The 25686-nt window shown below is 63.1% G+C and overlaps 6 protein-coding genes across 6 annotated transcripts in view; 2 read left to right on the top strand and 4 right to left on the bottom strand.

The window, feature by feature from the left end:
• Window positions 1-983: 983 nt before the first annotated feature.
• MNEG_3597 (hypothetical protein) lies at window positions 984-1751 on the top strand (the record flags this gene model as incomplete). The annotated part of the gene is made up of 2 exons (XM_014047921.1): window positions 984-1163; window positions 1380-1751. 2 exons carry the CDS (start codon window positions 984-986, stop codon window positions 1749-1751), a joined length of 552 nt encoding a protein of 183 aa, XP_013903375.1.
• Window positions 1752-2996: 1245 nt separating this feature from the next.
• MNEG_3598 (hypothetical protein) lies at window positions 2997-8767 on the bottom strand (the record flags this gene model as incomplete). The annotated part of the gene is made up of 12 exons (XM_014047922.1): window positions 2997-3473; window positions 3576-3706; window positions 3900-3994; window positions 4260-4509; window positions 6056-6347; window positions 6727-6825; window positions 7244-7390; window positions 7557-7589; window positions 7843-7924; window positions 8188-8388; window positions 8564-8642; window positions 8719-8767. 12 exons carry the CDS (start codon window positions 8765-8767, stop codon window positions 2997-2999), a joined length of 1935 nt encoding a protein of 644 aa, XP_013903376.1.
• A 1396-nt stretch (window positions 8768-10163) lies between these two features.
• Window positions 10164-15994, bottom strand: MNEG_3599 (hypothetical protein; the record flags this gene model as incomplete). Its single annotated transcript, XM_014047923.1, has 17 exons — window positions 10164-10476; window positions 10694-10800; window positions 11141-11227; window positions 11404-11447; window positions 11681-11784; window positions 11973-12061; window positions 12247-12315; window positions 12619-12781; window positions 13016-13078; window positions 13302-13426; window positions 13656-13803; window positions 14017-14094; window positions 14309-14421; window positions 14662-14744; window positions 14981-15094; window positions 15437-15683; window positions 15992-15994. 17 exons carry the CDS (start codon window positions 15992-15994, stop codon window positions 10164-10166), a joined length of 1950 nt encoding a protein of 649 aa, XP_013903377.1.
• A 1086-nt stretch (window positions 15995-17080) lies between these two features.
• MNEG_3600 (Vasohibin-2) lies at window positions 17081-21132 on the bottom strand (the record flags this gene model as incomplete). Its single annotated transcript, XM_014047924.1, has 5 exons — window positions 17081-17524; window positions 17765-17920; window positions 19745-19924; window positions 20100-20233; window positions 21054-21132. The coding sequence occupies 5 exons, from the start codon at window positions 21130-21132 to the stop codon at window positions 17081-17083; spliced, it is 993 nt and encodes a 330-aa protein (XP_013903378.1).
• A 2073-nt stretch (window positions 21133-23205) lies between these two features.
• MNEG_3601 (hypothetical protein) lies at window positions 23206-24452 on the top strand (the record flags this gene model as incomplete). Its single annotated transcript, XM_014047925.1, has 3 exons — window positions 23206-23351; window positions 23605-23816; window positions 24019-24452. The coding sequence occupies 3 exons, from the start codon at window positions 23206-23208 to the stop codon at window positions 24450-24452; spliced, it is 792 nt and encodes a 263-aa protein (XP_013903379.1).
• Window positions 24453-25079: 627 nt separating this feature from the next.
• The window catches only part of MNEG_3602 (hypothetical protein), a gene marked incomplete at both ends in the record, with an annotated part of 1823 nt that continues 1216 nt past the window's right edge, over window positions 25080-25686 (bottom strand). Inside the window, one exon of the mRNA XM_014047926.1 lies at window positions 25080-25571. Within this exon, the coding sequence (XP_013903380.1) occupies window positions 25080-25571 (492 nt within the window). The remainder of the gene's footprint in view (window positions 25572-25686) is intronic.

Raw genomic sequence — 25686 nt, forward strand, 5'->3', positions numbered from 1 at the left:
GTGTGGCCGTTGGGCCCCAGGGTGGTTTTTGTGGAGGGGGCAAGGAGCAGGGCGTGGTGGGGGTCGTGATTTGTTTCCCGCCACTGCCGGTCTCAACACACAAATAGGCCTTGTAATTGTGGATACATAGATCTCGTTACAACCTGGATGCGCCGCAGGATTGTTTGGGTTCGATTTGCCCCTTCCTATGTAGCTTCTTTGACTCGCCAGTATATTTTCGCGCCAACCGGCCGCAGCCTGCTTGCGCCGCATTGGCGCGGCCGCCCCTCGCTTCGTGCGGGGGCGCGCCTTTCCAACACACTTGCGTGTAATGACACGCCTTGAAACGGTACATTTTGGTTGGACGTCGGGGGGGGGGGGGAAGCGAGCGTACGGCACGCGCCGGCTGCTTGCTCCGCTGTTGCACTCGCGGGCACCTTGTCCTTGTGTGCTGTCGTCATTGCGGCGCACTTGTGTGACGCAGCATCGCCGAAGCCCGTTTCGGCCGACTGGAACTGGCTGTGAACGCCATTCGCCGCACTAGGCGAGAGGAGAGCCTCTGCCGCCAAGGCGCATTTGGATTTATAACGTACCTTCTCAGTGCTACCGGTGCCGGGATGCTGGTGGGTTGACTACTCATTTGCAAAATCCACCCTTTCATTCGCACCGCGCAAGATGCGGCCGCGTTGCCAACAAACTTCTTGTCTGATTGTCGCATATCTGCACTGGCACACCCGCAACACCCCTTTCAACACGCCAGGGTCTTTGTTCCGGCGCGGGGCCCGGGAGATTGCCTGTTGGGGATCTTTACAACCGCGAACACAAAATAGGGGGTTCATAAGTCGTACAATTTAGGGTGCACGCCAACTGGAGCTGCAGCAGCACGTACAGTTGCGATGTTGCCGAGCGTGGACTTGAAAGTCTCTGCAGGCCAGCAGAGGGCACCTATCGCAGTGCGCACCAACGTCCCACAACATCTGCGGCAGCCGCGCTCAGCGCGTGTCATGTGCAGCGCCGCAGCAGGCGGTGCAGCGGGGCCGCGCAGCAGTACGCGCCGCGCCGCTGCGGCTGCAGGGCTCACGCAGGTGCAGGAGCAACAGACGACGCAGTGGTGGCGCCGCTTCATCCCCCAGCAGCAGCCGCGTCCCGACGAGGCGCTGGAGCAGATCCGCCAGGTCAACGAGGTGGGCTGGGTGTCAGAAGGGTGACGGCGCACAAGCGGCACGGCTAACACTGCGGCAGGCTCGCAGGACCCGCCCTTGAGGGTATTATTCTCAGACTTCCTGACGGCTCTGCCGCCCGCCGCAGCTGCCCGTCGCAGCAGCACTCGCCCCACAACCCGTACCCTGCCCAGCCCCGGTCCGGCCCCAACCCGCCAAACCCTGCCCAAAACCCTACAGGCCGAGCTCGAAGAGCTGCTGCTGGCCGCAGAGTCCTCCGGCAGCCCCGTGGTCGTCACGTTCAGCGCCCACTGGTGCGGCCCCTGCAAGCTGCTGACTAAGCAGCTCGTCGCAACCCGCGCCGACCTGCGCGCCGCGGGCGGCGCGGGCGCCGGCGCCGAGTTTGTCAAGGTCGAGGCGCCGGAGGAGGAGGCGCTTTCCAGCCGCCTGGGCGTGCACCAGCTTCCCTGCACCTTCTTCGTGGGCGCGCAGGGGCGTGGCCGGCCGGCGCTGCGGATGGAGGGGCTGCTGGCGGCGGCGGTCATAGAGGAGGCCATCACTGGCAAGAGCGCCGTGCTCGGGTCAGACCTGCGGCGCGCCATCAAGCTCTGAGATCTGAGTCGAGGATATCGTAGCAGAGGTCACAGAGACGTCGCAGGCCTGCTGCCCCACGCGCCGCTGCCATGGCCGCCACCCCTGCCGCATCCTCTTTGTGTCGGTTGCGGCGGCGGCGGTAGTGTTTGTGGCGGCCATTGTGGCCGAGAGGGGACGCAGGGGCACGCGTGGCGAAGTGTGGAGAGATGGTGCAAAATTGCGATCGATGATCAGGAGAGCTGAGGTGCGACCCGGGAGCAAAACGAGCCAACCTGAGCGCGCGTTTGCGAGCGCAGCCGCTGCACAAGAGGGGACGCAGCACAAGCGCGCCTTCGCGTTGCGCGGGGATGTGCACGGGCGGCGCCCGCGCGCTCGCCCTGAGATTGAAGCACTTGCACGTGTCCCGAACACCAGAAGAGTGAGGGGCGTTGTACACCTTTACTTGATGTCAGAGGAACAAGAGACCTTTGTACCAACTACGCGTCTTGTATGAGGAGTGCAGCGGCACCACAGGCGCGCATGCTGCGTATTGTACCAACCTTGTCTTTCCTTGCTCCTCACGTCGTTCAGAGCGCAACCCCTGTGGTTCCCTTTATTTGCATGAGTGATCCGGCCCACCACTCCTCTGACACGAGCCCGCGTGGGCCCCAAAAACACCCCTTGAGCGCGTGGGTGCGTGAGTGGCTGGTTGGGGGTCATTTCGACCTCGCCCTTGCGGCGGACGCTCGTTGGCGCCTTCGCTGCCCCAGGCGCATATTGCGATCAACACAAAGTAAGCACGCTGTGTTTACACGACTTGCGGGGCTGGCATCCAGGCAGGCATGCTGGCAACGGCGGGTGGCCACGTAAAACCTGCTGATAATGCTGAATGCAGGGGCAGTGCCACATAATGGGAGGGCATGCATGGCAAGCGTGCCAGGCGGCACGCTGCATGTTGCTGCATCAGGCAGGAAGTCAAGGCATGTGACCAGCTATCATGCATAGCAGCACAAGCCGGCGAAGTGCGGTAAGTGAGGGCTGCATGTTTGCTGGTGACGAGGTGGTGGTTGGGGGGTCTGGCTGGAAGGGTGGCAACGCTCCTGAATAAGAAAGGGAAAAACAGAAATATGGGCTGCTGGTACACAAATGTGTTGTACTGCGCAAGCATGCTTGCATCAAAGGTTTAGAAGGTAATGGGAATCACTGGCAGGAGTGGACTACCCAGAACTGCGAAAGGCAGCCTGCATGGGTAAATGAAAAGACTCTAACGGCCCAGAGGGAGCACTAGATCAGCAGCATGAGCGCTGCAACAACGCCGAGCGCCGCGTGCACGCCCATGCGCACGGCCGGGGCTGCGCTCTTGGCGGCCACCGCGGTCGTGGTCGTGTTGTCCACGGTGTACCCAACGTTGGTGGGGGTGGTCAGCTCGACGGTGGGGTCGTAGTGGAGCGTGGTGAACGCGGGGAAGCCCAGGAGCACCTTGGTCATGTTGACGGGCGCGCCCTCCACCTCCTCGGTCTCTTTCTGGGGCTTCATGTAGACGCTCACGTTGTAGACGACGGTGGGGTTAACGTTGGCGTCGTACGCGACAGTGTCGATGTCGAGCGCGGCGGCCGCGTCGGCCGACAGCAGCGCGGCGAACAGGCGCGGCGGGCGGTCGTGCGGGCCGTGGCTGCCGCCGCGGTCCTCGCGGCGCGGGGGGCGGGCGTTGGGCGAGGGACGCGCCAGGCGCGGCTCCTCGGTCTCGTTCCCGGAGGCGGCCTGGGGGCGGTCGGCAGGGGACGGGTCGGCGGGGCTTGTGTTGGAGTCTGGCCTGCCACCGTTCCCAGGAGCATCTGGCTTGGGAGGCCGCACGCCGCCCACCTGCGAGCCGGCGCCGTGGGAGCTTCCGGATTGGCTCTCTTGCTTGAGCAGGCTGCGCAGGTGGCGGCGGCTGGGCGACGCTGCGGCGGGGGAGGAGACTGTCGCGTTGGCAGAGGTGGCGTTGCCCTCACCTGACGATCAGGGGGTTGGTTGAGGTAACGGAATGTTGGAGGCCGCCCACCATCGGGAGGTTGCCAATCAAGATGTGCACAAGGTCGCATGCAACTTATGCACGTGCAATAAGTAGCGGTGCCCACAAACAGACCCCATGCAAACATCTCGCGCCGCTCCGCCCTGCCTGAGAGAGATAGGCTGCGCTCGCACCGGCGTCGTCGTCAAAGAGGATGGGCTGGTCGTCGGCCGTGCTGGTCTTGACCTGCAGCTCTACCATGAGCTGGTTGGTGGCGGAACAGAAGGGCCTGCAGGCAGCGGAGGAAACAATGTACAGCGGGAGGGCGAACGAGAGGAGCAGTCATCGCAATGCACGGACAGATTAGGTGTGCACACATGCACGTCAGCTGCCATGCATGCAGCACGCATGCACATGCAAGCATGGGCATCGATGCGTGGTGCATGCATGGCACATTCGTTTCTCATGCACTTCTGCATGTCGCGCTGATGCCCTGACCAGCCCCTGCGCTGATGCCCTGACCAGCTGCGACGCAGCTGCCGGCGTGCTCTTACCAGGCTTGGGCGTCCATGTTCCACTTGATGCCGTTGGCGGTGGCGTTGCTTGTGCCATTGCCGTAGGGGAACTGGATGTCTTGGGTGAGGTTGTAGTACACAGTGACGTCGATGCGGGCGTCGGCCAGGGGCAGGGTCGCGAGAGACGCAGCGCCGCCGGGGCAGCCGGCGCTGAAGCTCGGCACTGAGCTCAGGTTGGTTACGCTCAGAGTCACATAGGAGACATCAGAGCCGTTGACGGTGGTCGTGCCTGTGGAGAGGGGAGCATAAGGGAGGATACATGCGTGGGCGAAGGCCTGATGGCGACAAGCAAAAATGCTGCATTAGGCGCGCCGCTGTCTTCCGGCGCATCATCAATAGCGGCAGCGCGCCTGCAGTGATTTCGATCAGTTGCACGATGCTGCACTGCAAAGGGGTCATTTGTGTGACAGATGAAGGCTCCAATCTTTGAAAGGCTTCGCTGTCAGCCTTCCCAGAGGCCTTGCGATTGAGGAGCCCAAAGCGGTCAACAGCTTGACCTCCGTTTCCACGCCTTTTGAGGCCTCACAGCCAAGCTAGAAATTCACAGTAAGCTCTTCTTAGACGCACCGTTTGTTATGATGGGTTGAATGGAGGCGAGGGAGGGCAGGACGTGTCCGGGGACGGGCCTTCCCTGGGCATCCGCCTCGAAGATCTTGCCAACCCTGACGTCGATGCTGTTATTGCCACTAGAGAGGCGAAGGTGGGTGCTGCGGCCCACCAGGCTGAAGGTGGGCCCGGATGCGGCAGCACTGCAAAGCAGGGCGAGGAGAACGATTAGGCGGTACATCTTGAAAGATTTGGGTGCTGTGTGGAGAATTATAAACGAGCAAGCAATTTGAAGGAGCGGCCTTAAGAGCCGGGGTTGGTTTGGGCGGCAGCTGGCAGGTCAGTCAGTCAGGCCACGTGTCGAGGCGCACGGACCTGTGCAGCTCCGCGGCGGCTTGGTAAGCAGGCCCGTGCGGCCGGCGCTCCTGCGTGCTGATCTGTGACATAAAGCGTTTGCTGCGTGTGCCTGAGGCCACAAGCGGAGGCGAGCTTGCATCCTCAATGCGCACTGGGCCTGCTGCAGGCATGTGGATATGCAGGTCTGCAGGGAGTACCCTGCCAAGGTTTGGCAAATGGGTATGACTGTGTCGCAAGTTTTCTATGCAAGCATCTTGCATCTATGCGTACGTGCATCCCGCGTGCAAGACCGTGCAATAAGGGCTGCCTTGGGTGGGCCATCCTGCCCAGCAGCTCTTGGGGGCTGAAGGCGTCATTGCAGCAGCACTGGGTATTGAAGCTGATCAAGCACACTCTTACTGCAACCGGCATATGTTTCGATAAGGTGTGCCATCGATCATGCTAGTGCTGTGCAGGCTGGCAGTGTGGCCGGCGTTTGAGTGCTGGCGGCTGACTTGTGCTGATGTCAAAAACCCATTGGGCGTAACCCGATTGGCATTACCCAGCGACACTGCAAGATGCCGTGCGTCTCAAACTGTTCAGCCTCAGAGTTCTCAAATGTCAGAACAACGTGTGCATTTTTGCATCACATGCCACAGTTGTTTGCCACGGCGCTCTCACAATCACTCACACAGTTAAAAATGTGTATTGCAACAAACTCAAGGGAAACGGGGCCACAGCCAGCCAGTGGAAGGAAGGCCAGCTGCTTCACACCACCTAAGTCACAAAACCGACGGCTTACTGGCAGCAAGGAAGAGCATCGACACAACCAACAGGTGCTGCCCAACTATACCGTCCCACGCTGTCAACCCCTCAACCCCGCGGCGGCGCACCCGCGCCCACCAGCAGCGGCCCGCCCACCATCTCCGCGGCGGGCCCGGCTCCCTCCTCCTCTGACTCTGAGCTCCAGCCCTCCCCGGACGATAGCGCCCCCCAGTCGCTGTCCACCCAGCGCACCCACGCCCCCAGGAACTCGTCGGAGCCGTACCAGGGCCCAAAGTAGGCGAGCTTGGCCCCCAGCGGAGAGTGGAAGGCGCCGTCAATCTCCAGGTTGACCGCGCCATCCAGGTGGGCCGCTTGAGTGGGCACGATGAAGTCCCCCTCCACCTCGGCGCTGCCGCAGACCTGGGCGCAGTGTCGCGGGGGCAGGGGCAGCGACTCGAAACAGGGCCGGCGAGGTGGTTGCGCGGCAGCGTTTTGCGGGTGGGCTGTGCGCTGCGCGCTGCGCGTGAGGGTTTGTGGATGCGTGCGTGTGTGTTTATGCGTATGCATTTGCATCAGTGCGTCTCAGGGAGCGAAAGGGAGAGAGAGAGCGAAACAGAATGTGTGTATAGAGGCAAAACGCGTGTAAATGCCCGTATGCAGATCATGGGACAAGAGCCCCGTGGCAGATTACTGATGCACACCATTCAGCAGCAACCAACCGTTACCAGGGGCTGCGACTGCGGATGTGTCGCCGTCCCAACGCGTTTCGAGGGCCCAAGCGCAACAGTCGGGTGCCCACCTGCTGGTACCCCGCGCCCGCAAACTTGGCCTTGAGAGATCCCTCGCCATCAAAGGGCACACCCTTGATGTAGCGCCCCGCGACTGTGACATAACGGACCTGGCGGGACGGCGGTGATGAAGATTGCGCATTCGTACGCGCATGCATGGTTGTGTGAGTGAGCGCATGAACGCGTGCATGTATGCATGTGAGTGTGTGTGCACGCATGTGTGAGTATGTGTGTGTGTGTGTGTGTGTGTGTGCGTGTGTGCGAGTGTGCACGCGTGCACGTGTGTGTGCGTGTGTGTTTGCACGCGCGTCTGTGAGTGTGTGTGCGTGTGAGTGCATGTGTGTGTGGGCATGTGGGTGTATGCGTGCGCGTGCGCGCATGCGGGCCGGGCTAGTCATCCCAGGTTGGCGGTCTGCACATGGTGGCTGGCACGGGGCCTGGATTGAGACCCCATCCCCTCTGCCTACACAATGCCGTGCACCGCAGTGGGCGACAGGACCGCAGCTGCCTAGCGCCCCTGGGTCGCACCTCCGGGTGGAAGGCGCCAGGGAAGTTATCCGAGCAGTACGTGAGGATGCCGCGCGTCTGGTCGACAACCCCCGTCGCGCCCGGCGGCGGCGGTGCGTGGGGCGAGCCCAGGGAGACGAAGCGATCGATGCCGGTCGTACCAAAGTCCTGCAGGTGCGGCACAGTCATACGAAGTCGTGGCGACAGCGACTTGCACCACCTGGCACCAGCATCCACATGCAACGCGTCGCTTCACCCTCGGTTGCTGGTGACAGCAAGGCCGTGCGCTCGTAAGGGTCAGCCGTCGCCCAACCAGCCGACCAGCTGCCCCCACCTTCATAAACACGCGCCCGAGCCACCCGCCGGCCTGTTGGGCGTGGGGGAGGCGCCAAGTGCACCAGATCGAGCTTCTCAAACTTGGTGCGCCATGCCATGCACATCATGCGGCTGCGAGGGCCCAACTCTCCAGTGCGGGGCCTAGCAACCGCACAGCAGGGCCAGGGCATTCCCGTCGGCCTCCTGTTTGACAACCACGACTGCGCAAGCATCCGCCGCTGCAAGTGCCGTAGCTTATTGAGCGCCTGCGCAGCATGCAGAGCGCGCCGTGCACGCGTGCCCACCGAGTGCGAAAGGATGGTGATGGGTGCGCCGTCGACCTCGCGCTTCAAATGGTCCAGCGCCGTCTCGACCTTTGACAGGTACCTGTCAATTTGAATTCCGAGATCAACAGACCACACACCGCAACGCAGGGACGGCTCTTCTGAGCTTCGTTGCTTCCAATACGCCATAGCCGTGCAGCTAGATTGCTGCATGTGTCTTGCTGCTTCTCGAAGCCGCACTGGGGGCCTGTGCCCGTCGAGCAGGGTTTGCTCAAAACTCCCGCAGCCTCCAGTCCCAGCCGCTCAAAGAACAGTCCAGGGCTCCCGTTGCGCAGCGGCCCCCAGGCCGTCGGTGCACCCGCGCACCAGTCCACCGCCGGCCGCGGCTTCAGCGTCCCCCGCCACCAGTTGCCGTCCGTGAGCGCGGCCGCGTTGCGCGACCAGTCCGGGCGGGAGACGCCCGCCACAGCGACACCCAGACCCCGCGCCTTGAGGCTGGCTGCCAAAGGCCCGTAGTCGGCTGCATTGTTTCCCAGGCCTGGCAATATTAGAACGCCGCGCGAGGGCCTGCAACAAAGCAAAGAAGGGGCGCGGGGCGCACTATTGCTGTGCTATTTCTCCTCCGTGGTTATGCAAACAGGCAGCCACAGCCTAGGCAGGCAGCACTATGCATGAGCCTGGGGCTGGCAGAGCTACAATGCAGCCCTAACACACATGCTCAGGCCCGACAGCTGCCACCCACTTGGCCGTCTCCGCAGCCGCGTCGCCAGACGATGCGGCATGCACAAGCGGCTTGTGGCGCGCCGCGGGGTTGACGCGCCCTGCGCACGCAGCGAGAGCGAGTCTGTGAGGGGCACGCATGGAAATTAAATGAATGCTTCATAGCGATTCGCGCACCGCTGGGGCGGGGGGGCGCCACTCCCGTTTGTGGTAGCAGAATGCTCATTGCGAGTGATTTTATATGAGAGGTTCGCAGGAAGGAGAAAAAAGTGTGAGTATTAATTGTGCCATGCGACGGACATCTGATTTGACCCTCGAGACCATGACCAGACTTGGGTCACTGCTTTTGATCAGGCTTGACGCGCTGCCGCACGGTCTCTGGCCCATGAGGCATGGCGTTGATGTAGCCTGCCAGATATGGTTCTGATCGTGCACCACACCCTGCGGACAATAGAGCTAACAACAACCGGGCTGCTGTTGACCAGGGTCAATGTGTGACCACGACAATGCACCTGGGCCCCGAATTCGTCTGGAACTGGGGTGCTGCTGCTGCAAGTTGGCAGGGCTGCTGCCGCATGGATGGTGACCGCGCTTGCGCACATGAGGCCTGCAAGGCAACACCTGCGTGTGTGTTTCTGCGAACTCATCCGGCTGTAAACCTGTAGTAGCCCGATTAGCTTATCAGCCCAAAAGCTCCTCGTGTTACCACCAGGAATCAAGCGGGAATTTGGGCTCTCGAAGACATCGGGCCGTGCTTTGCAGCACGCGAGCACACACAGAGGGCGCAAAACGTAAAGATGGCCGGTCAAAGGCAGTGGCTTCGCAGCGCATGCCGGCTCGCCAAATAGGCAACGGAGACACACGCCTGTGCCCGTGGGATCTGCCAGGGCAGCGGCTGCTCAGGCGGCCGCGGGCCCTGGGCAACGCAGTCGGTCGCACACAGAGTCACCTCTGCGGCTGCCGAGGGGAGGGGGGGTCACATCTCTAGGTTGGCCGCACGGCCGGCCAGCCCGGCTGCCGCCGAGGCTGTGACCGTGCGCTGAGCCACCTGCTCTCCAGTCTTGCGCGCACACTTGCGTTGGGAATCTTCTGGCGAGTTGTAGGATCTCGCGCATTGTTGATAATGGGAGAGCAGAGACGCGCAAGTCACGCTCCGCGCCATACGCGGAGCGCATGCCGGCGCTCGGCCGACCGGGCCACAACAGCCGCGCGATGCGCAGTGCAGGCGTTCTTGCCACTCACGCTTTCAGCTGCGGGCAGCTGCCTAAGCGCCGCTCGCCTCTGCATGGGCGGCGCGACTCGTCAACCGCGTGTGCAAAGCAAAAACAGGGTCGAGGGCCCGAGGGGCCCCACGCTGGCTAGCTAGCTGGCTGGCTAGCAGTGCAGAATCTGGGCGGAGGCAGAAATCCTCAAGGGGCCCAATTGGTTGGGTTTGGTACAATGCCGGGCACCCAACAGCGAAGCATGCCACGCGGGCCTGGCGCTCGCAAGGTACGCCCGACGCGCCCCAAGAGTTGGCCGGGGCCGGAGCCGCGCTGTAACACGGCCGGCCGCGTGGCCGGCAGGGGCGGCTCACTTGCAGCTGCTTGCGCCGCACACACCAGCTGTTGGCAGTGTGTGCGTCACTTGGCTGCGGTCGACGCGTCCGCCCTGGCGACCGCCACCACCATATCCGGCCCGAGCCCCATCGCCGCCCCCGCCGCCGCCGCCATCGCCTCCGGCGCCGGCGTTGCATCAGGCCGCTCGCCCGGCATGTTGGGCAGCGGCGGCAGCGGCTTGCTGTTCCCGTTGGCGGAGGCCTGGCCGTTCCCGTTAAGGGGGGCCTGGCCGTCCATGCTGGCGGCCGCTGCCGCGGCCGCTGAGCGGGCGCCGTCGCGGCCGCCGCCGTCGTAGCCGTCTTCCTCAAAGGACGACATCAGCGGAGGGTGCATCGGGCTGCGAGGTGGTGTCACGATGACATCAGCGAAGGGGTTTAGCCGAGCTCGAGGACACGAGCTGTTGGCAGGGGTGCTGGGGTGACGAGTTGATAAACACGTCCAATTATGCGAGAAGTCCACCCCTGCGCTCGTGGAGGCACTGCGGATGCTGCGCAACTGTGCGTCCCGCCTTTGCAAACACACAGACACACACGCCCACCCACACACATACACACCTGAGGTCCTGGTCTGAGGGCGAGAGGCCCTTCTGCTGGCGCCTGACCAGGGAATAGTAGATGCCCTTCAGAGCCGTCAGCTCCTTGTGGGTGCCCTGCTCCGCGATCTAGGGTCGTCGGTGTGTGTGCACAAGCGTGTGTTTGTTTTTGTGTGTGTACATGTGTGTGTGTGTGTGTGTGTGTGTGTGTGCCCGCACGTGCGTGCACGCGCGCGGGGAGTGACGTTCAAGGCAGGTGCGCAGCGATGCGCACAGCAGGCTTGGCAGCCAAGGGATGTAAGAACTTTGGCCTGTTGACAAGAATTCAAGAGCGGCCCAGGGCTGGCGGCGGCGGCGCGCCACACTCTGCGCGCTGCTGCTGCGTCGGCAGCCGCCACGACGCGCCCTGCCCTCGCCTTGCGGGCCGCAGCACGCCCCGCCTGCCCCGCCCGTCGGTTGGGCCGCGCACCTCTCCCCTGTCCAGCACGACGATGCGATCCGCGTTGCGCACTGTGCTCAGGCGGTGCGCGATCACCAGCACCGTGCGGCCGCGGTCCTGAGGATATAGCGTGAGGAGTCGTGCAAATGAGGGTCGCAGCAGCCTCAGATTCAAGGCTGACACGCATACATGGGAGGGCAGGCGCTATTCCTTCCACGTGCGCCTGACGCTGAAGGTGCAACCGTGTGGGGCCAAGCAACAAGGGCTGGTGCTGGGTGGTGGCGTTGACGCACCTGCATGACGCGGTCGAGCGCCTGCTGTACCCGCTCCTCAGACTCTGAGAAGTCGCAGGGGCAGGGGGCGTGTGTGGGTTGTGTGAGTGTTTGTGTATGATATCAAAAGTGCGTGGTGTGGTGTGCGCTCAAGAGAATGCGAGGGGCTAAAGTGACAGCGCGACGACCAGCGCAGGGGCGCTCACACACGCAACAAAGCGTCTGCACAGCGCGCAGGACCCGCCCATCTCCTCGACGAGGCCCCCAGGCGGAGCGCCGCGCGCGCCGCCCCGCCCACCCGCGTCCAGGGCGCTGGTGGCCTCGTCCAGCACGAGCAGCCGCGGTCGCCGCAGCAGGGCGCGCGCCAGGATGATGCGCTGGCGCTGGCCGCCAGACAGCAGCCTGCGGGGGGCCGCACAGCAAGGAGGGCCGGGGCAGTGAGCACCACAGCCCGGGCACCGTTGGCCCGCGCCGATCGGCCTGCGGGGCAGCTTTGTGCAGGCACAGCTTCATATTGACTAGAAAGACGACCTTGAGAGTGAGGGCAAGAGCCATCAAGCCGAAAGCACCCGTTTTTGATGCATGCTCACTTGTCGGTGACCTTAGTGCTGTAGCCGTCAGGCAGCCCCGTTATGAACTCGTGCGCGTTGGCCTCCTTGGCTGCCGCCTCCACGTCCGCCTTTGAGGGCGGTGCGCGTACAAACGAGGACGCGCAGGAGGTGCAGAGACGTGGGGCCGGGGGATTCGCGCAGGTGCCCGCGTGGCCGCCATGGGGCTGAGGGCGGGGAGGGCGAGGCCGTATCGCCCACGGTGCGTTGCATGCACCTGGGACATGGTGGCGGCAGGCAACCGAGCGGGCCGCACCTGTGTCGCGGGCCAGGGGCAGCCGTAGAGGATGTTGCTGCTGATGTCAAGGGACAGCAGCTTGGGCTCCTGGGGGCGGGGAGGGGCGCGTTGAAGAAGCAGAGGTCAAGAGGGGCCGCGCAAAACGCCACAGGGCGGCAGCGGCAGCGGCTGCAGGCTTGAATCAAGCCGCCAGGGGCTGCACTTCTCCTTTCCCTTGCCGCCCCCCTCTGGCGGCAAGGCGCCCTTCCTGCCCTTGCCGCCGCATCCATCCCCATCTGTAAGTGCAACCGAGCCGCCTCCCGCCCGCCCCTCCGCCAGCCTCACCACAGCACCGCAGGGTGCCCCTGCGCCCACCCCTGCACGCGATGCCCCCCCCCCTGCGCCCCCCACCTGCGACACGACCCCTATCTGGCTCCTGAACCAGGCGGCGTCGAGGCTCCGCAGGTCCTGGCCGTCCAGCAGGATCGCGCCCTCTGTCGGGTCGTACAGCCGCAGCAGCAGCGCCACCAGCGTGCTCTTGCCGCTGCCGCTCAGGCCGACGAGCGCCGTTAGCCTGGGAGAGGGGGTTGGAGGAGGTAGCGTGCGTGAAGGGAAGTGCAAAAGGTCAGACAAATCGCCATTGAATTGGGGAGGGGGGGCGGACCGCTGTCTGGCGCGTGTGCTTTCACCAGGCGGGGCGGGCTCTGTATGGCTTCAATTCGCCGCAGGGCCTCGGGGCGCACGATGCTGGCGTCTGGCGCCCGGCGGCTGCGGCGTCGGCGCCGGAGGTGGTTGCGAAGGGCCGCACCTGCCGGGCTGCAGGATCATGTCAATGTCCTTGAGCGCCTGCACCTCCGGCCTGTTGGGGTACCTGCGTGGACACCCGACCAAAAGCAGCCGCGACGCCACGCGGCAGGCGCGGTGGGGGTGATCGGAAGGATCATCGGAATGGAAACTGGAGGTCAGGCTGCATGAGTGCATGCAAAGGAGGCCTGCACCTGCAAGGCTCTCTCCGCACGACACCCGCGCGCCGGCTTGGGGGTAAGGGTCAAACAGGGGCGCCTTGCGCGTTTCGGGGCGCCTGCCGGCCGCACCTGAAGCCGACGCCCCGGAGCTCGACGCGGCCGCTGAAGCCGGCCTTGGGCACGATGCCGGGCGCAATCTGGGGGGCGGGCGGGTCCGACAGGTGCTCCAGCACGCGCTCGCTGGCGCCCACGGCCTGGGGGGGGGGCGCAGGTGGGTGGGTGGTAGTTGGGGGCGCAGTCAGGCGGGGTGGTGCAGGGATGAGGGCGTTGGGAGCCAGGGTCTTCCTGCGTGTATGCATGCAGCCGATGCAACAGCCACCAGTATGCCACGCTGCGCAGACCCACCCAACGACCCACCCCACCAGCCACGCCACCGCCCATCCCACTGGCCACACCTCACCCGCCCTCCCGCCGGCCACCCACCTCCATGATGGCCCCGTACTGGTCGCACACCGCGAGCGACGATGACGTCACGAGCTGCACGTAGAATATGAACCCCGTCAGCTGCTCGGGCGTCACCAGCCCCTGGTAGCACATGGTGCCCCCCAGCAGCAGCGACAGCGCCACGCACCTGCGCCCAAGGGGGGCGGACGATGCGGGCCAAAATCTCAGGGTAAGGTGCATGTCGCTGCCATTCGCAGCTGCGTATGCGTTTGGCCGAGATTTTGGTCCGTGATTCTGCATTGTCAGGCAGCATACTCAAGAAACATGCAAGACTTTGGGGCAAGAGGATGTCGACCGCAAGCAGCTTTGCCCCCCTCCTTCCCCGCAAGCAGCCACTCACGCCTGGTGCGCCGTGGTGCCCGCCACTACGTACAGCCCCCAGGCCGCGGACTGCCGCATCCCGATGTTGTAAAGCCGCCTTGGAGCAGGGCGGCACGGATGCGTGGCAGCAAGGTGAGTCCAGAAATGGGCAACCAGAGCACTCATGCAGGGCGCCGACCGCAGGATCGCATACGACACGGGGCGACATCTGCGTGTTGTGCGCAAGGCCGCCCTGTCATGCGCTTGACACCCGGCTGCTGCAACTCCGCTGCACCGCCGGCTCAAGCGTTGAGAACATCCTAGCCACTTACTGTAGCCAGGTGCCGTATCGCTGCTGCTCCACCGCCTCCGTCCCCGTGGCGCGCACAACGCGGCTGCCCATGAACGCCTCCTCGGCGCACGCGTTGCTGCTGGCCAGGACGTCCTGCGTGCGGCGTCAGCGGAGCGGCTTGCGTCGTTGGCTGCAAGCAAGCCCCACTGCCAGAAACACCTTGACACATGCCCCAGCTGACCTTGCGGAACATGGAAGAGGGGCCGCTGTCGCACCAGCATCGGCCCCACACGGCAGCCACTAGCGCGGGCCCGCACCGCCGCCCCAGATTGGCACTGGGGCACTCGCCTGCACAACGCGCTGGCTGTGGCGAGAGTAGGCGCCGTATATAACCGTCACCACCCACAGCACCGAGAAGACGCACAGGCACGCCCCCGCCAGGTGCGGCGACAGCGACACGAGGATGGCGCCGCCGCCTGGTGAGAACGCAGGGGAGGTTGTGCATCGCCAGCCCCAGCTCGTAAGCAGCGAGCCACACATAAAGTGACCCTCTGCATCTGAGTTCAATCCACTGGCGCCCTGGCTGCCGCTGAGCGGGCTTGTGCGCTCCATACGGCTGCCTGTATGTGGCCTGCCCGCCTGCCGGGTTGTCAGCCGCTTGGCATGGCGCCGCGCGTCCATGCAGGCCCAGCCTTGAGAGCCGGCCGCTCACCTACGACCTGCAGCAGGTTGCGCAGCGCCACGTTGACGTTTGTGGCGATGCAGCGGCTGATAGAGTAGCAGTCGCTGGTCAGGCGGCTGGTTAGCTCCCCCGGCTCGTGCACGTCTGGGAGGCGGGGGCGGGGGATGGGGCAGGACGAGGATGTAAGCGAGTGCATGACCCCTGGCTTGAGTGCATGACCCCTGGCTTGGGGTCAGTCACGATAACACAAAGTGCTCTGCAGTTCTTGCTGCTGCTGCTGCTGCTGCTGCTGCTGCTGCTGCTGCTGCTCCTGCTGCCGCTGCCGCCGCCGCTGCTGCCGCTGCTGCTGCTGCTGCTGCTGCTCCTGTGGCCCACCACGACAACTCCTGTCGATGCGGAGGTATCCATGCGCGGTACACAGCCGCCTCCGACGCGCCTGTGGAGGCCAGCCATAACCCCACGGCCTCCGCCAGCACGCGCACTCACCGTGGAAGGACGTCTCTTCCCGCATCAGCACCCCAAACAGCCGCGCCCGCAGGTTGCAGACGAAGCGGTTGTTCAGCACGCCAAACAGCCAGCCGCGGAGCGCCGCGAAGACTGCAAAGCCCCCTGCAGCGGCCGCGAGCATCTGGAGGTGGGAGTGGAAAACCTCGGGCGCCGCGCCGCGGTTGACGGCGAAGATGGTCTTGCTGGTGAAGTGAGGGATCGCCAGCTCACACAGCGCCCCAGCCGCCTGCGCGCCAGGCGCGATGGGCGCGGCGGCGACGCAGATCACGAGGGGCGGGCGCAGGTGGTGCAGCTGCCGGGTGACGCTGGCCGTAACAGACCCTTGTTCAGAGCAGCCGTGTGACTGATTGTGCTGCCGCTGCATCCCTGGAAGGCCACACAACACAACAAGACGTCTTGCCACACAGGTGCGGCTGCCGTACTAAGCATGTCAGCTGCGGTGGCGCAGACCAGTTCGGGGCGGTGGGGCTGCGCCGCCTGCCGGCACCGCCTGCTGCGATAACGCGCCCATCCAACCAAGCTGACAATGCTCACCATGAAGAAGCCGGCAACAAGCATGAGACGTTTCTCCTGCGTTGTGCAGCCGCCGTTGCGTGCATCATTTTTGAAAGCGTTGTCACATGGGCGCGCAGCGGCGCGCATCGACAACGCACACAGCACGGCCATGTCCGCTCTTGCCAATTGCCTGCAGCGCGCTGCAGCAAGCCAGCAGAGCTCCTTACCTTGCCTATCAGCTGTCCCACGAGCTCCAGGACCTTGCCAAGCTTCTGAGGGCGCCCTTCCTGTATTTTTCCGTCCCTGCCGGGTGCCTCAACTTTCCACCAGCTCAGGAAGCTTTGGCGAGGCTCTTGTAACGAGTGACGAGCCGATCCCAGCCCGGGACCGGCTGCGGCCGCTTGGGCAGAGCATCGCGGGCGCAGAGCAATGTAGATCCCTCTCCCACAACGGGGCCTGAGGGGTGGCACTAAGCGCACCCCGAGGCGCGAAACGCCACAGGAGCGCTGCATAGATGCCGCGGTGATTCGCGACACGTTGCGCTCTGCCAGACCGACCTGTGGGCTGGCACGATGGATTTTTAGCTCTGTTAGTAGAGTTGAGGGGTAACTTCAACTGTTTACAGGATCTGGAGACTGTTTATGAGAGGGAAGGGCCTGTCATGGTGCTTTGCGCTGGACGCTCCCTCCTCCCGCGACGCCGGGGGTCCGCCCAGTTGGCACTGGACTGGCGTCGCACGGCCTGGCTGGGGGTGCAGCCGCCCAAAATGACAGAGATCCTGAGCAGACATCTATACCTGGGAGTGTAGCAAAAATTCTAGCGAACGACAGAGGGCTAAGCTTGTGGCCAACAACATGTTTGCATTTGACCATCTTGACTGAACTTTCAAGGTCGCCGTTACACTCGTCTTTGGTTGGCCGTTGCACAGCCAAGCGCACTTACATCTAAGCTTTCGTCAAAACATGTTGATAGGATTGCTGTTGCACGTAAGGTGGGGCAACACTGCTCAAGTAATTTGTACTGGGAATGCAAACAAGGCAGCGGTGATGATCTCGTTTGTGATGCTGGTGCCAAAGTCGATGGGAATGAGCAGAGCAGCTCGGCCTGCAGTAAAACATGTGGGGCCCGTTACGTTGCTCCGACCGCAGGCCCGGGTGCAATGTTCAGCCCACGCAGGCCGTCCAAGCTGGTGGCATGGCCTCGCCGGTACTCTTCTATGGCCTCCTGCCCCTTCTTGGCGCTCCACGTCACCAGGCTGTCCCGCTCCTCTTTGAACTCCATCAGCGGGACCGCGTAGCCGCAGGCCGAGGCCACCTCGTAGATGTCTGCGACGATGACCGACCGCGCGCCGGCCGCAAAGCCAGGGTGCGGGCCGATGACGCCGGCGGGCGCGGCGGGCGCGTCGCCCGGGCCGGCGTCCCCGTCCACGGGCGCGGCCGCGGGAAAGGCGCGCGCCACGATGTCTTCGAATTCAGGGGTGCCAAGCTCGTGGGCGACGGCGCGGCCATAGAGACGCATGATGCACGGGGAACCCTCGAAGCTGCAGAACATGAATGTGATGCGGCCGTTCTCCTGGATAGCATGGTGGGATTTTGGGTACAAACAACAGGTGTGGAGTCTTCTGAGTCGAAGCAGTGGGGAGATGGTTGGCAGACGCAGCGCCTGGATGTATGTACACCTGAGCTGTGAATGGTTCTCGAGGGAAGAGCTGCACGCCGGCTGCGCCAATCTCAGCGGCACCGTGCCCCAGCCCCAAGCAAACACCCGGGCTGCCTCATGGAGACAGCCCTGCCCCACCCTGGCAGCCCTCACCTTGATGTGCGCCAGTGTCTCGATGCCGCTGCCGGTCATGTCGAGGTAGGCCACCTGGTTGTCGCTCAAGATCGCAAACGTCTGCTCCCGGTGGCCTTTCGGCGACAGGTTGACGTGGCCCTCGGCTGCCAGTGGCGCCGTGCCCACAAAAAACATCTGCCGCCAAGGGGTGCAGGGATATAGGGCAGGGTGAGGCGCCTGCCGCCGCGCTGCTTGCACGTGGCCGTCCACACTGATCAACTGAGGTTGCCACGCTCGTCATCAGGGATAGGCACTCCATGATCGTTCAACGTCTTGGTTTAGTCACACCTGCTGTTTTGCTATCATCCGCCTTGCATAGGGGCTGATATGGTCCCACTTTTGGCCCATTGCTGCAAGCTTCGTCAACCCCGCCTCAACGGCGGCGGCAGCGTCGAGAGATGTGCAAGGGGCCCAGCTGCGTGATGTGCAGCGTATGACCAGCACTGCCGTCACAGTTTTTAAGCCAGCGCAGTAACGTCCGCGGTCACGTAGTATTGGCTGGGTTCCTGAGATCAGGCGTTTGCGAACAATGGCGAATTGTTGCGTAATTGGAAGATTTCTTGGCAATAATTTTTTGCTCTACATCTCATCACCCGGGCCTGTACGCTGGGAAATTGTGCACACCTCAAAAAGGGTGATGTTCACCATGTGGTGAGTCAACACCGAGTGCAAAGATCCTCGCCAACCTGCTCGGCCCCAGATAATGTGCACCGCCAGGTAGGGCGCCAGGTGCACCCTCTGCACGCGGTGGTACAATGCATGGCCCTTGTGTTCAACAGGTCAGGGATCCTGGTGAGGGGCTGCGAGTGACTGGAATTGACGCTTTGTGTTGATGTCGACTGCCTGCGCCGTTCCAGGACCTGTGTTCCAATCTGCCCGTCCCTTTCTGAAACATCACTGACCTGCAATAATGTTGTGCGAACAGATCACTTTTGGCGGGCTACGGTATTACCGTGTTCCACAACAGCTGACGCTAGAACTTGACAGGCAGGGGCACAAGCAGGCTTGCTGCGATCGCTGATGGCCTTCTAGCGAGCTTTGCACCCGCTCATCTGCGGCGCGGCGAGCGCAGCACCACGACAACACTGTCGGCACTCTTTTCACTGTCAGAGCCAAAGTCATCATCAGCGCCCCCACTGTCTTCATCCTCGCTGCTGCTGCTGCTGCTTGCACAGCGCCCTGGCGATGTGGGGGCTGCGGCGGGTCCTGCCCTAACCGCTGCTGCTGCCTCTTTTGCGCTGCTTCCTGGGCTGAGGGTGGCAGCCATCGCGCTGGCGCCACACTCCGCCGATGTCAGGGTGCCAGGCTTGATCGCCTGCCGCTGAACTTGGTCGGCATGCTTGACGGATACTGCCAGCCGGCCATTCAGCTGCGACTGCTGTTGTCGGGCACCCAGATGGTTTGTCCCAGGCAGGGAGTTCTTGCCTGGCGGTGCAGACACCTCCGGCCCTGCATGCCTGCCTTCGGGCAGCCGTACGGACAGCTGCGCAAGGCTGCCTCGCACGCTGCCATCCCCAACCACTGCCACGGGCTGCTGTGCCCGTGCCCCTGACACTGCCACCCCTGCCGCCGCTGTTCGTGCCGCTGCCGCCCCAGCAGTCGCCGCAGCTGCAGCGACGGCGGCAGCTGCCAGCGCGTACCTATCCTGGAGCTCCTTAAGCCGTGCTGCGTGCTCGTCCAGAATTGCGGCGGCCTTGGGCCAGCCCCTCTTTGGCAGGTCGACTGATATGTACCTGCAAAAATTTGCCGAGCAACCGAGGAGCAGTGGTGACTGAATACAACCTCAAGCCTTGTTTTGATGCAACAGATCAAACATTCACATTGCGTGCATGTCTTGCTGTAATTGCAGCATGACTACGGCACCCGTGCCCGCTCGCATGGACGCATGTGTCATCAACCCGCGCACCTCCAACACACATGTTTGTTGCACGCCGCCTCGTGGGGAGCCGGCAGCCCCACGCGGACCTTCAGCACCTCGTGGCCCCACAGCGCGTAGGCGGCCACGAAATCGCCAACCAGCGCCGAAAGGCTGGAGTGCCTCAGCGGCTTGTCCATCAGCTCGCGGCGGCGGCTGAGCCCGAGGGCGCCCCAGAGACCGGATGAGGTGTCGCGCACGGCGAGCACGATGTGGCGGTAGCACTGCTCACAATTAGCACCGGGGAGGGCAGGCATGTCTGTAAAATGTTTTGGGAGAACATTTCATCCGTGCTGTGTGCGTTGGCCGTTTCACCTCAGCTTCTCAAGCCACCGCTGGTAGTTTGGGGCAATAGTAAAGTTTACGCCGTTGCAATGCTGCTGCAATGCCCTTCCGCACCTGACCATCGGCCGCCCTGCTCTTGAAGCCCACGGCGACGCGGTCGAGGTCGCGCCAGCCGCATGTCACCAGCAGTGCCACAAACGTCGCCTCGACACACTTGATGGGCAGCGGCTCCCTCAGGATGTCCCGGGCTGCGGCAGTTGGGTGCATCAAGTAGCAACATCTGAAGGGTGGCTTGCAGGCTTCTGGCTCGCCGAGCAGGTGGTTTGCGTGCTCCACAGTCAGGCTGCACATGCTTCAAATTGCTGCAAGCCTGCACAGTCATGAGCCCCAGTACATGCACGCACCAGTTTCCAATATGCTGCAGAAGGGCCTCTTCTTGGACAAATCAAAGTACGTGGCCCCAGTGTGGTTGTAGGAGATGCTGCAGATGAGGGCCTGCGCTCGAAGCAAACAAGCACGCAGCAAATCCGTCCCAGCCCAACCAAGCATTTGCGAGCAGGCAGGATGCGCACTGTTGGGCCCATTGGAGACGCATGTTGCCAGATTATACGTCAAGCAGGCACTGAATCAGTATTTTTGCACATGAACCAGCCACATTTGCACCCACACTGCTTGGCAAGCATGGAGCAGGGCGTGGATGAGACTTGAAGCCAGCAAACCTGTGCGGCGGCCAGCCGCTGCACCAAGGGCAGAGTTTCCAGCTGCGCAGCCCCCAGAAACCGCATAGGTGCGGCGGGAGCGGGACTCAGGCTCACCAGCTCCTCCACACAACATTGTTTCACCAGCAGGGGCTGCGCGGGGGGCAAGAGCGGCCTGCTTGCATCATGCACGATGCGCAGCAGCTGGTGTGTGCACTGGGGCCTGGAGATGCTGCATGTGGCACTACTAACCCACCCTGCACTACTAACCCACCCCGCTTCGACTTAAACATGATCATGCTGGAAGTTTGGGCATGGTTGTTTCAGCCTACCAGCTCGCGCAATTGCGCTTCCGTGAGAGCGACCCCACCATCGCGCAACGCCTTGAGCTTCGCTGCCGCCGCCGCGCCCTGCCTGTCGCGAGGCGTTGCTGGTGCAGTCTCTATCATAATTTTTCACTGATTACGAAACACTCCTCCGGATCTAAAGCCTTAGGCGAGGCTCGTATTTTGCATTTTGAGCGGTTTCACACCAGCGCAGCAATTTACACAACACCTTCCGCCTGGATGATCATCAAAGTCCAAGGAAAACTATTCGTGTGATTGACGTGGCAGCAGTCGATGCTGCTTCTCACCACCTTCACACGACGCACGACTTATCCACAACTCACTCATGCCCGGGCCTCCTGCTTGGCGTGCAAGTGTAGAGTCACGTGGTCATTGTACATGAGCATTCTAGAGGGTATGGCTCTTTTCAACTACGTTTTGGTGGTGGGGTGTTGCAGCGGACCATCAAGACCATCAGGGACAATGCCGACCATCAAGCCGACCATCAAGCACCATCAGGCCTACTGCATGGGCCTTTTGCCATGTTTACCTGCCCTGGACCCTTTATGACAGTATAAAATACGTATTAGATTTATTTGCAGCGGCAAAACACAGCAAGCGGCGTCTTTCGTGATCGCGCTCAGTAGAGATCGCTCGTGGTGGATTGCGCGGGCAACTCGTGGACGTCTCCCCGCGCCCCCATGGGGCCTACGAAGCATATTATAGATACCTAAGTGCGTTTGATGCATCTCCAGACACCTGAAAAAGCAGTATCTACGCGCTCTGATGGTCGGTGATGGTGCTGATGGTCTTGATGGTCTGAAGCAAAAATGCGCACCCCCCAGACCAAAATGTAGTTGAAAAGAGCCATAATAGCGCGCTTCTATCACCACCCTTGTGTTCTGGCTTGCAGGATCGCCAAGGATCATCACAAAGGCAGGTCATCGCAACCAAGCAGCAAGTGCATAGCACTGAACAAGCAAAACTGCACCATGCATGTGGTGCCCACCAGTGTTGCACAAAATACACTGAAATCAGGCAGCATTGCCAACCCTGATCGACACAATGTGTGCACGCACTTTGAATCGCTGTGGCACATGCCCGTCCTCCATCATCGTCCACCTTCCGCGGTGCGCACAAGGCTGCTTGTTGCACCTACATACCGCATCACTCGTATCTCCCACAATACAAGTATGGTGACTCATATACCGTACCCGCCTCAAGCAAGGTCTGGGCCGCCAGTGCTGTTGCGCCGCCCCTCCCCACGCTTCCATGGGACGCACCCAGCTTGTGCGAAGTGGGTGAGGAGGAGTGTGCAGAAAGTGGTATGGACGCGCATCAGGCTCTGCCACTCGCGATGACCAACGCTCCGGATGACCAATGGCACTGAGGCACGGAACTCGCAGACCGCGCGGTCACTCTTCGCAACGGGCCGACTTGAAGCCCGGACAACCGCATAAAACGCCGTTGCAACTGGAACGAGACACCACAAACAATTATTGCACTCCTGACACTTATCATTGCAAGCAAGGCCAGCCGCATCCGTTGACAAACGCACAGCACCGCACCAGACACCGACGCCTCATGGCGAAAGCGCTCCTGATCGCCGCGCTGGCAGCGGTGGTGGCCATCGCTGGTTGCCACGCCCAGCCCGGTGGCCGCCTGACCGCCCGCCTGCAGGGGCAGGCCGCGGCCCTCTTGCCTGCGTCGTCACCAGGGCACCACCACCACTCTGCCAGGACGACCACGCGAGGCAGCGGCCTGGCGCGGGGGCCCACGTTGCAGGGCCCCGCTACGTCTTATACCGACTGCGTGAACGAATGGGACCGCTTTCCAGGCAAATTGTGAGCTGCTAATGCGCGCGTCCGACGCAGTGCTTCCGACGCAGCGCTGTGCCCCCACACATCGGCGCGTGTGCACGCACGCGCCTGCGCATCGGTGCGGGGCCCAGCAATCCCCAGGCGCGCTTGTCCCGCCACACCACCACCCTCTTCCCCCTCCTGCAAGCAGTCTGCCTCTAGCCGCAACCCGCGCTCTCGGTTCCCCTTGGGGCGCGTGACCCCCTCTGGCCTCTCGACCGCACCTTACCTTGGCCACGTGCCCGCCTTGTCCCACTTTTCCTGCCCTCCCCCCAGCCAAACCCTGGCGCTTAACTATGGGGAGGATCCCGTGAACGATCACACAGCAACCTGCGACATGCCCGTCAACAAGGCCTGCGTCGCCATCATCAAGGGCGACAAGATGGGCTGCCTGATGTGGCAGGCCGTCGAGGAGGGCTGCCCCGGCACCGCCCAGGACAAGCCGACCTGCAAGGCCGGATACGTATACCTCGGGGACAACTCGTGAGTCTCTCATGGGGCCGGGAGTCAATGGGCTGGGGCCGCTGCAACGGTGCGCTGGCACCGGCTCCACGGCCTGCGGCGGTGCTGCATATGACTGCCGCTCGGCATGCAGGGCTTGGGTGCCACCTGTGGTGCTGGCCCCCGGGACGCTCGCTGTCGCGGCCAAGAGCAAGCGCGCCGCCCTCCGACCGCGCCGCCCTCCGACCGCGCTGCTGACGTCCCGCCCCCAACCCCCCGCCGCCCCGCTGCGCAGGAACGACGCGAAGCACGTCATCCTGGTGGCCACCAGCCCCGTGAGGGGCCTGGAGGACGTCCACACGCCCGCCGTGCAGAAGGCCACCGGGCACCTGTTCGCCTCGTTCTGGGCCGACTCGCTGCCGGCCGTGAGGAAGACAGGCAGGAACTACGACCGCGGCTTCGATGACGTCACCACTGCGGCCCTGGCGATCAACCCGCCCTACTTCCGTGAGCACACGAGGGGGCTCCGCTTGCGTTGGAGGTCCCGAGTTGTTGATCAGTGCAGCCCAACCCTTGCGAATTGGCTCCACCGCTCATTTGTTCATTTTCCATGTCCCTCCCTCCATTCCTGTGTATCACCTGCCATTTGCTGCACCCACCCACCCTCCGACCCACGCACCCACCAATCACCGTCCTGTTTGCAACGCAGGCGAGTTCCACCAGATGCACATCCACTCTGGCAGGCGCCTGCCCGGCATCGACAAGTGCATCAGCAGCTGGGCACCCGGCCCGTTGGGCGTCTGGCAGAAGCCCTTCCTCTGCAGCGGCCTGCACCCCAGCCAGCCGCAGAACCAGGACGACGCCGTACTTTTCCGCACCACGGTCAGCAGCCTCGACGACATCTGGACCCTCTACAACAGCGGCATCGCCACGCCAGAGATGGCCAACACGCTCGCCGCCGCCGGTGGCATCCCCCCAAACAAAGCTGCCTACCACGTCGGCATGCTGGTGACGCAGCCGCCCGCGTGGCACAAGAAGAAGGAGTTCCTGGTGGTCCTCTTTGCCCCCAGCACCAAGGCCGCCAAAAACCCTGACCTGGGCAAGCTCGGCCGCGGCCAGTTCATGACCAACAACGTGCATTGATGCTTGTTTGGGAGTGAGACAAAAACATTTGCAACAAATGCGAACGCATGCTTGTTCCGTCAACCTGCCTGAGCCAAGGCGGCCTGTGACAGATGACAAACATGATGGCCTGCCCAATTTTGCAAGTAGGGTAAGGGTCGTCTTGAACTTCCAAAACGCATGCGATTGGCACAGAAATGTGCGGGAAGTGCTCTCACACAACCTTATGTTCTACTGACTGCTGCTGCTGCTACTTTTTTCAATCCTTTGTGCCCATGGTTGAAGTTCCAAAGTGCATCAAAGCTGTAAAACTTGCTGACGCATCACAGACCCTGCGCCCTATCCAGGCCCGACTGAACACTGCAGGATCCCCCCTGCACGTCTGCAGCGGTTGCGAGCAGCCCCTGTTACTTCAACAGTGACTATTCCATTAGACGCTTGCAGCGTTGCAGTCCACTGGTCGCGCTGAACGACAGGTCCAGACCACAGCAGCTGTTTGCTTCTCGCCTAAATGCCGCACAGACAGTCAGCACAAATAACAACAGCAGGCCGTGCGCACTCAATTGTTCGACGCAAGCCCACACGCTTGAGATGCGCTGGGGGCTTGAGGTTGCTTCAGCGGCTGGCGTCACACGACATTCGACGGCTTTACATGACATAGGACGGCAGCTCCCCCAGGGGCAGCTGCGCCAGCAGCGCCTCCCCGAACAAGTGCACTAGCGCCCCCAACTGCGCGTTGACGTCGCTGTCCTCCTGCCACGCGTCAGCCAGCACCTCCGCCACACTCAGCTGCGGTGCCGCCGCCCGCCCGCCCGCCGCCGCGCGGCCGGCGCCGCCGCGCGGCTGCTGATGCCGCGCGGGGGGCGGCGCCTGGCGCCGCAGCAGGGCCTCCAGGTCGCCGCCGCCGCCGCCCTCCGCGTCCCGCCGCAGCACGTCAGCGACCGACTGCAGCCCGACCTCCTCAATCACCAACGCCACTGGCCGCCCCTGCTGCTGCTGCTGCTGCTGCTGGTGCTGCTGCTGCTGCTGCTGGTCGACTTCCAACCGCACGCGGATCGGCCGCTGCCGCACCAGCACGCGCGCCTTGGCCATCAGCGCCGCCTGCCTGTCCAGCTCGTCCCACCCCTGGCCGCCACCCGGCTGGGGCCCGCGCCGCAGGACAATGTGCTCGGGCAGGCGGTCCGCTAACAGGCCGATGAGCCGGTCGTACATGGCAGCCCCCGCCGCCTCGGCGAGCGCGCCAAACAGCCGCCGC

This window comes from Monoraphidium neglectum (genome assembly GCF_000611645.1).
Source record: "Monoraphidium neglectum strain SAG 48.87 unplaced genomic scaffold scaffold00459, whole genome shotgun sequence".
In the NCBI taxonomy this organism is placed as follows: domain Eukaryota; kingdom Viridiplantae; phylum Chlorophyta; class Chlorophyceae; order Sphaeropleales; family Selenastraceae; genus Monoraphidium; species Monoraphidium neglectum.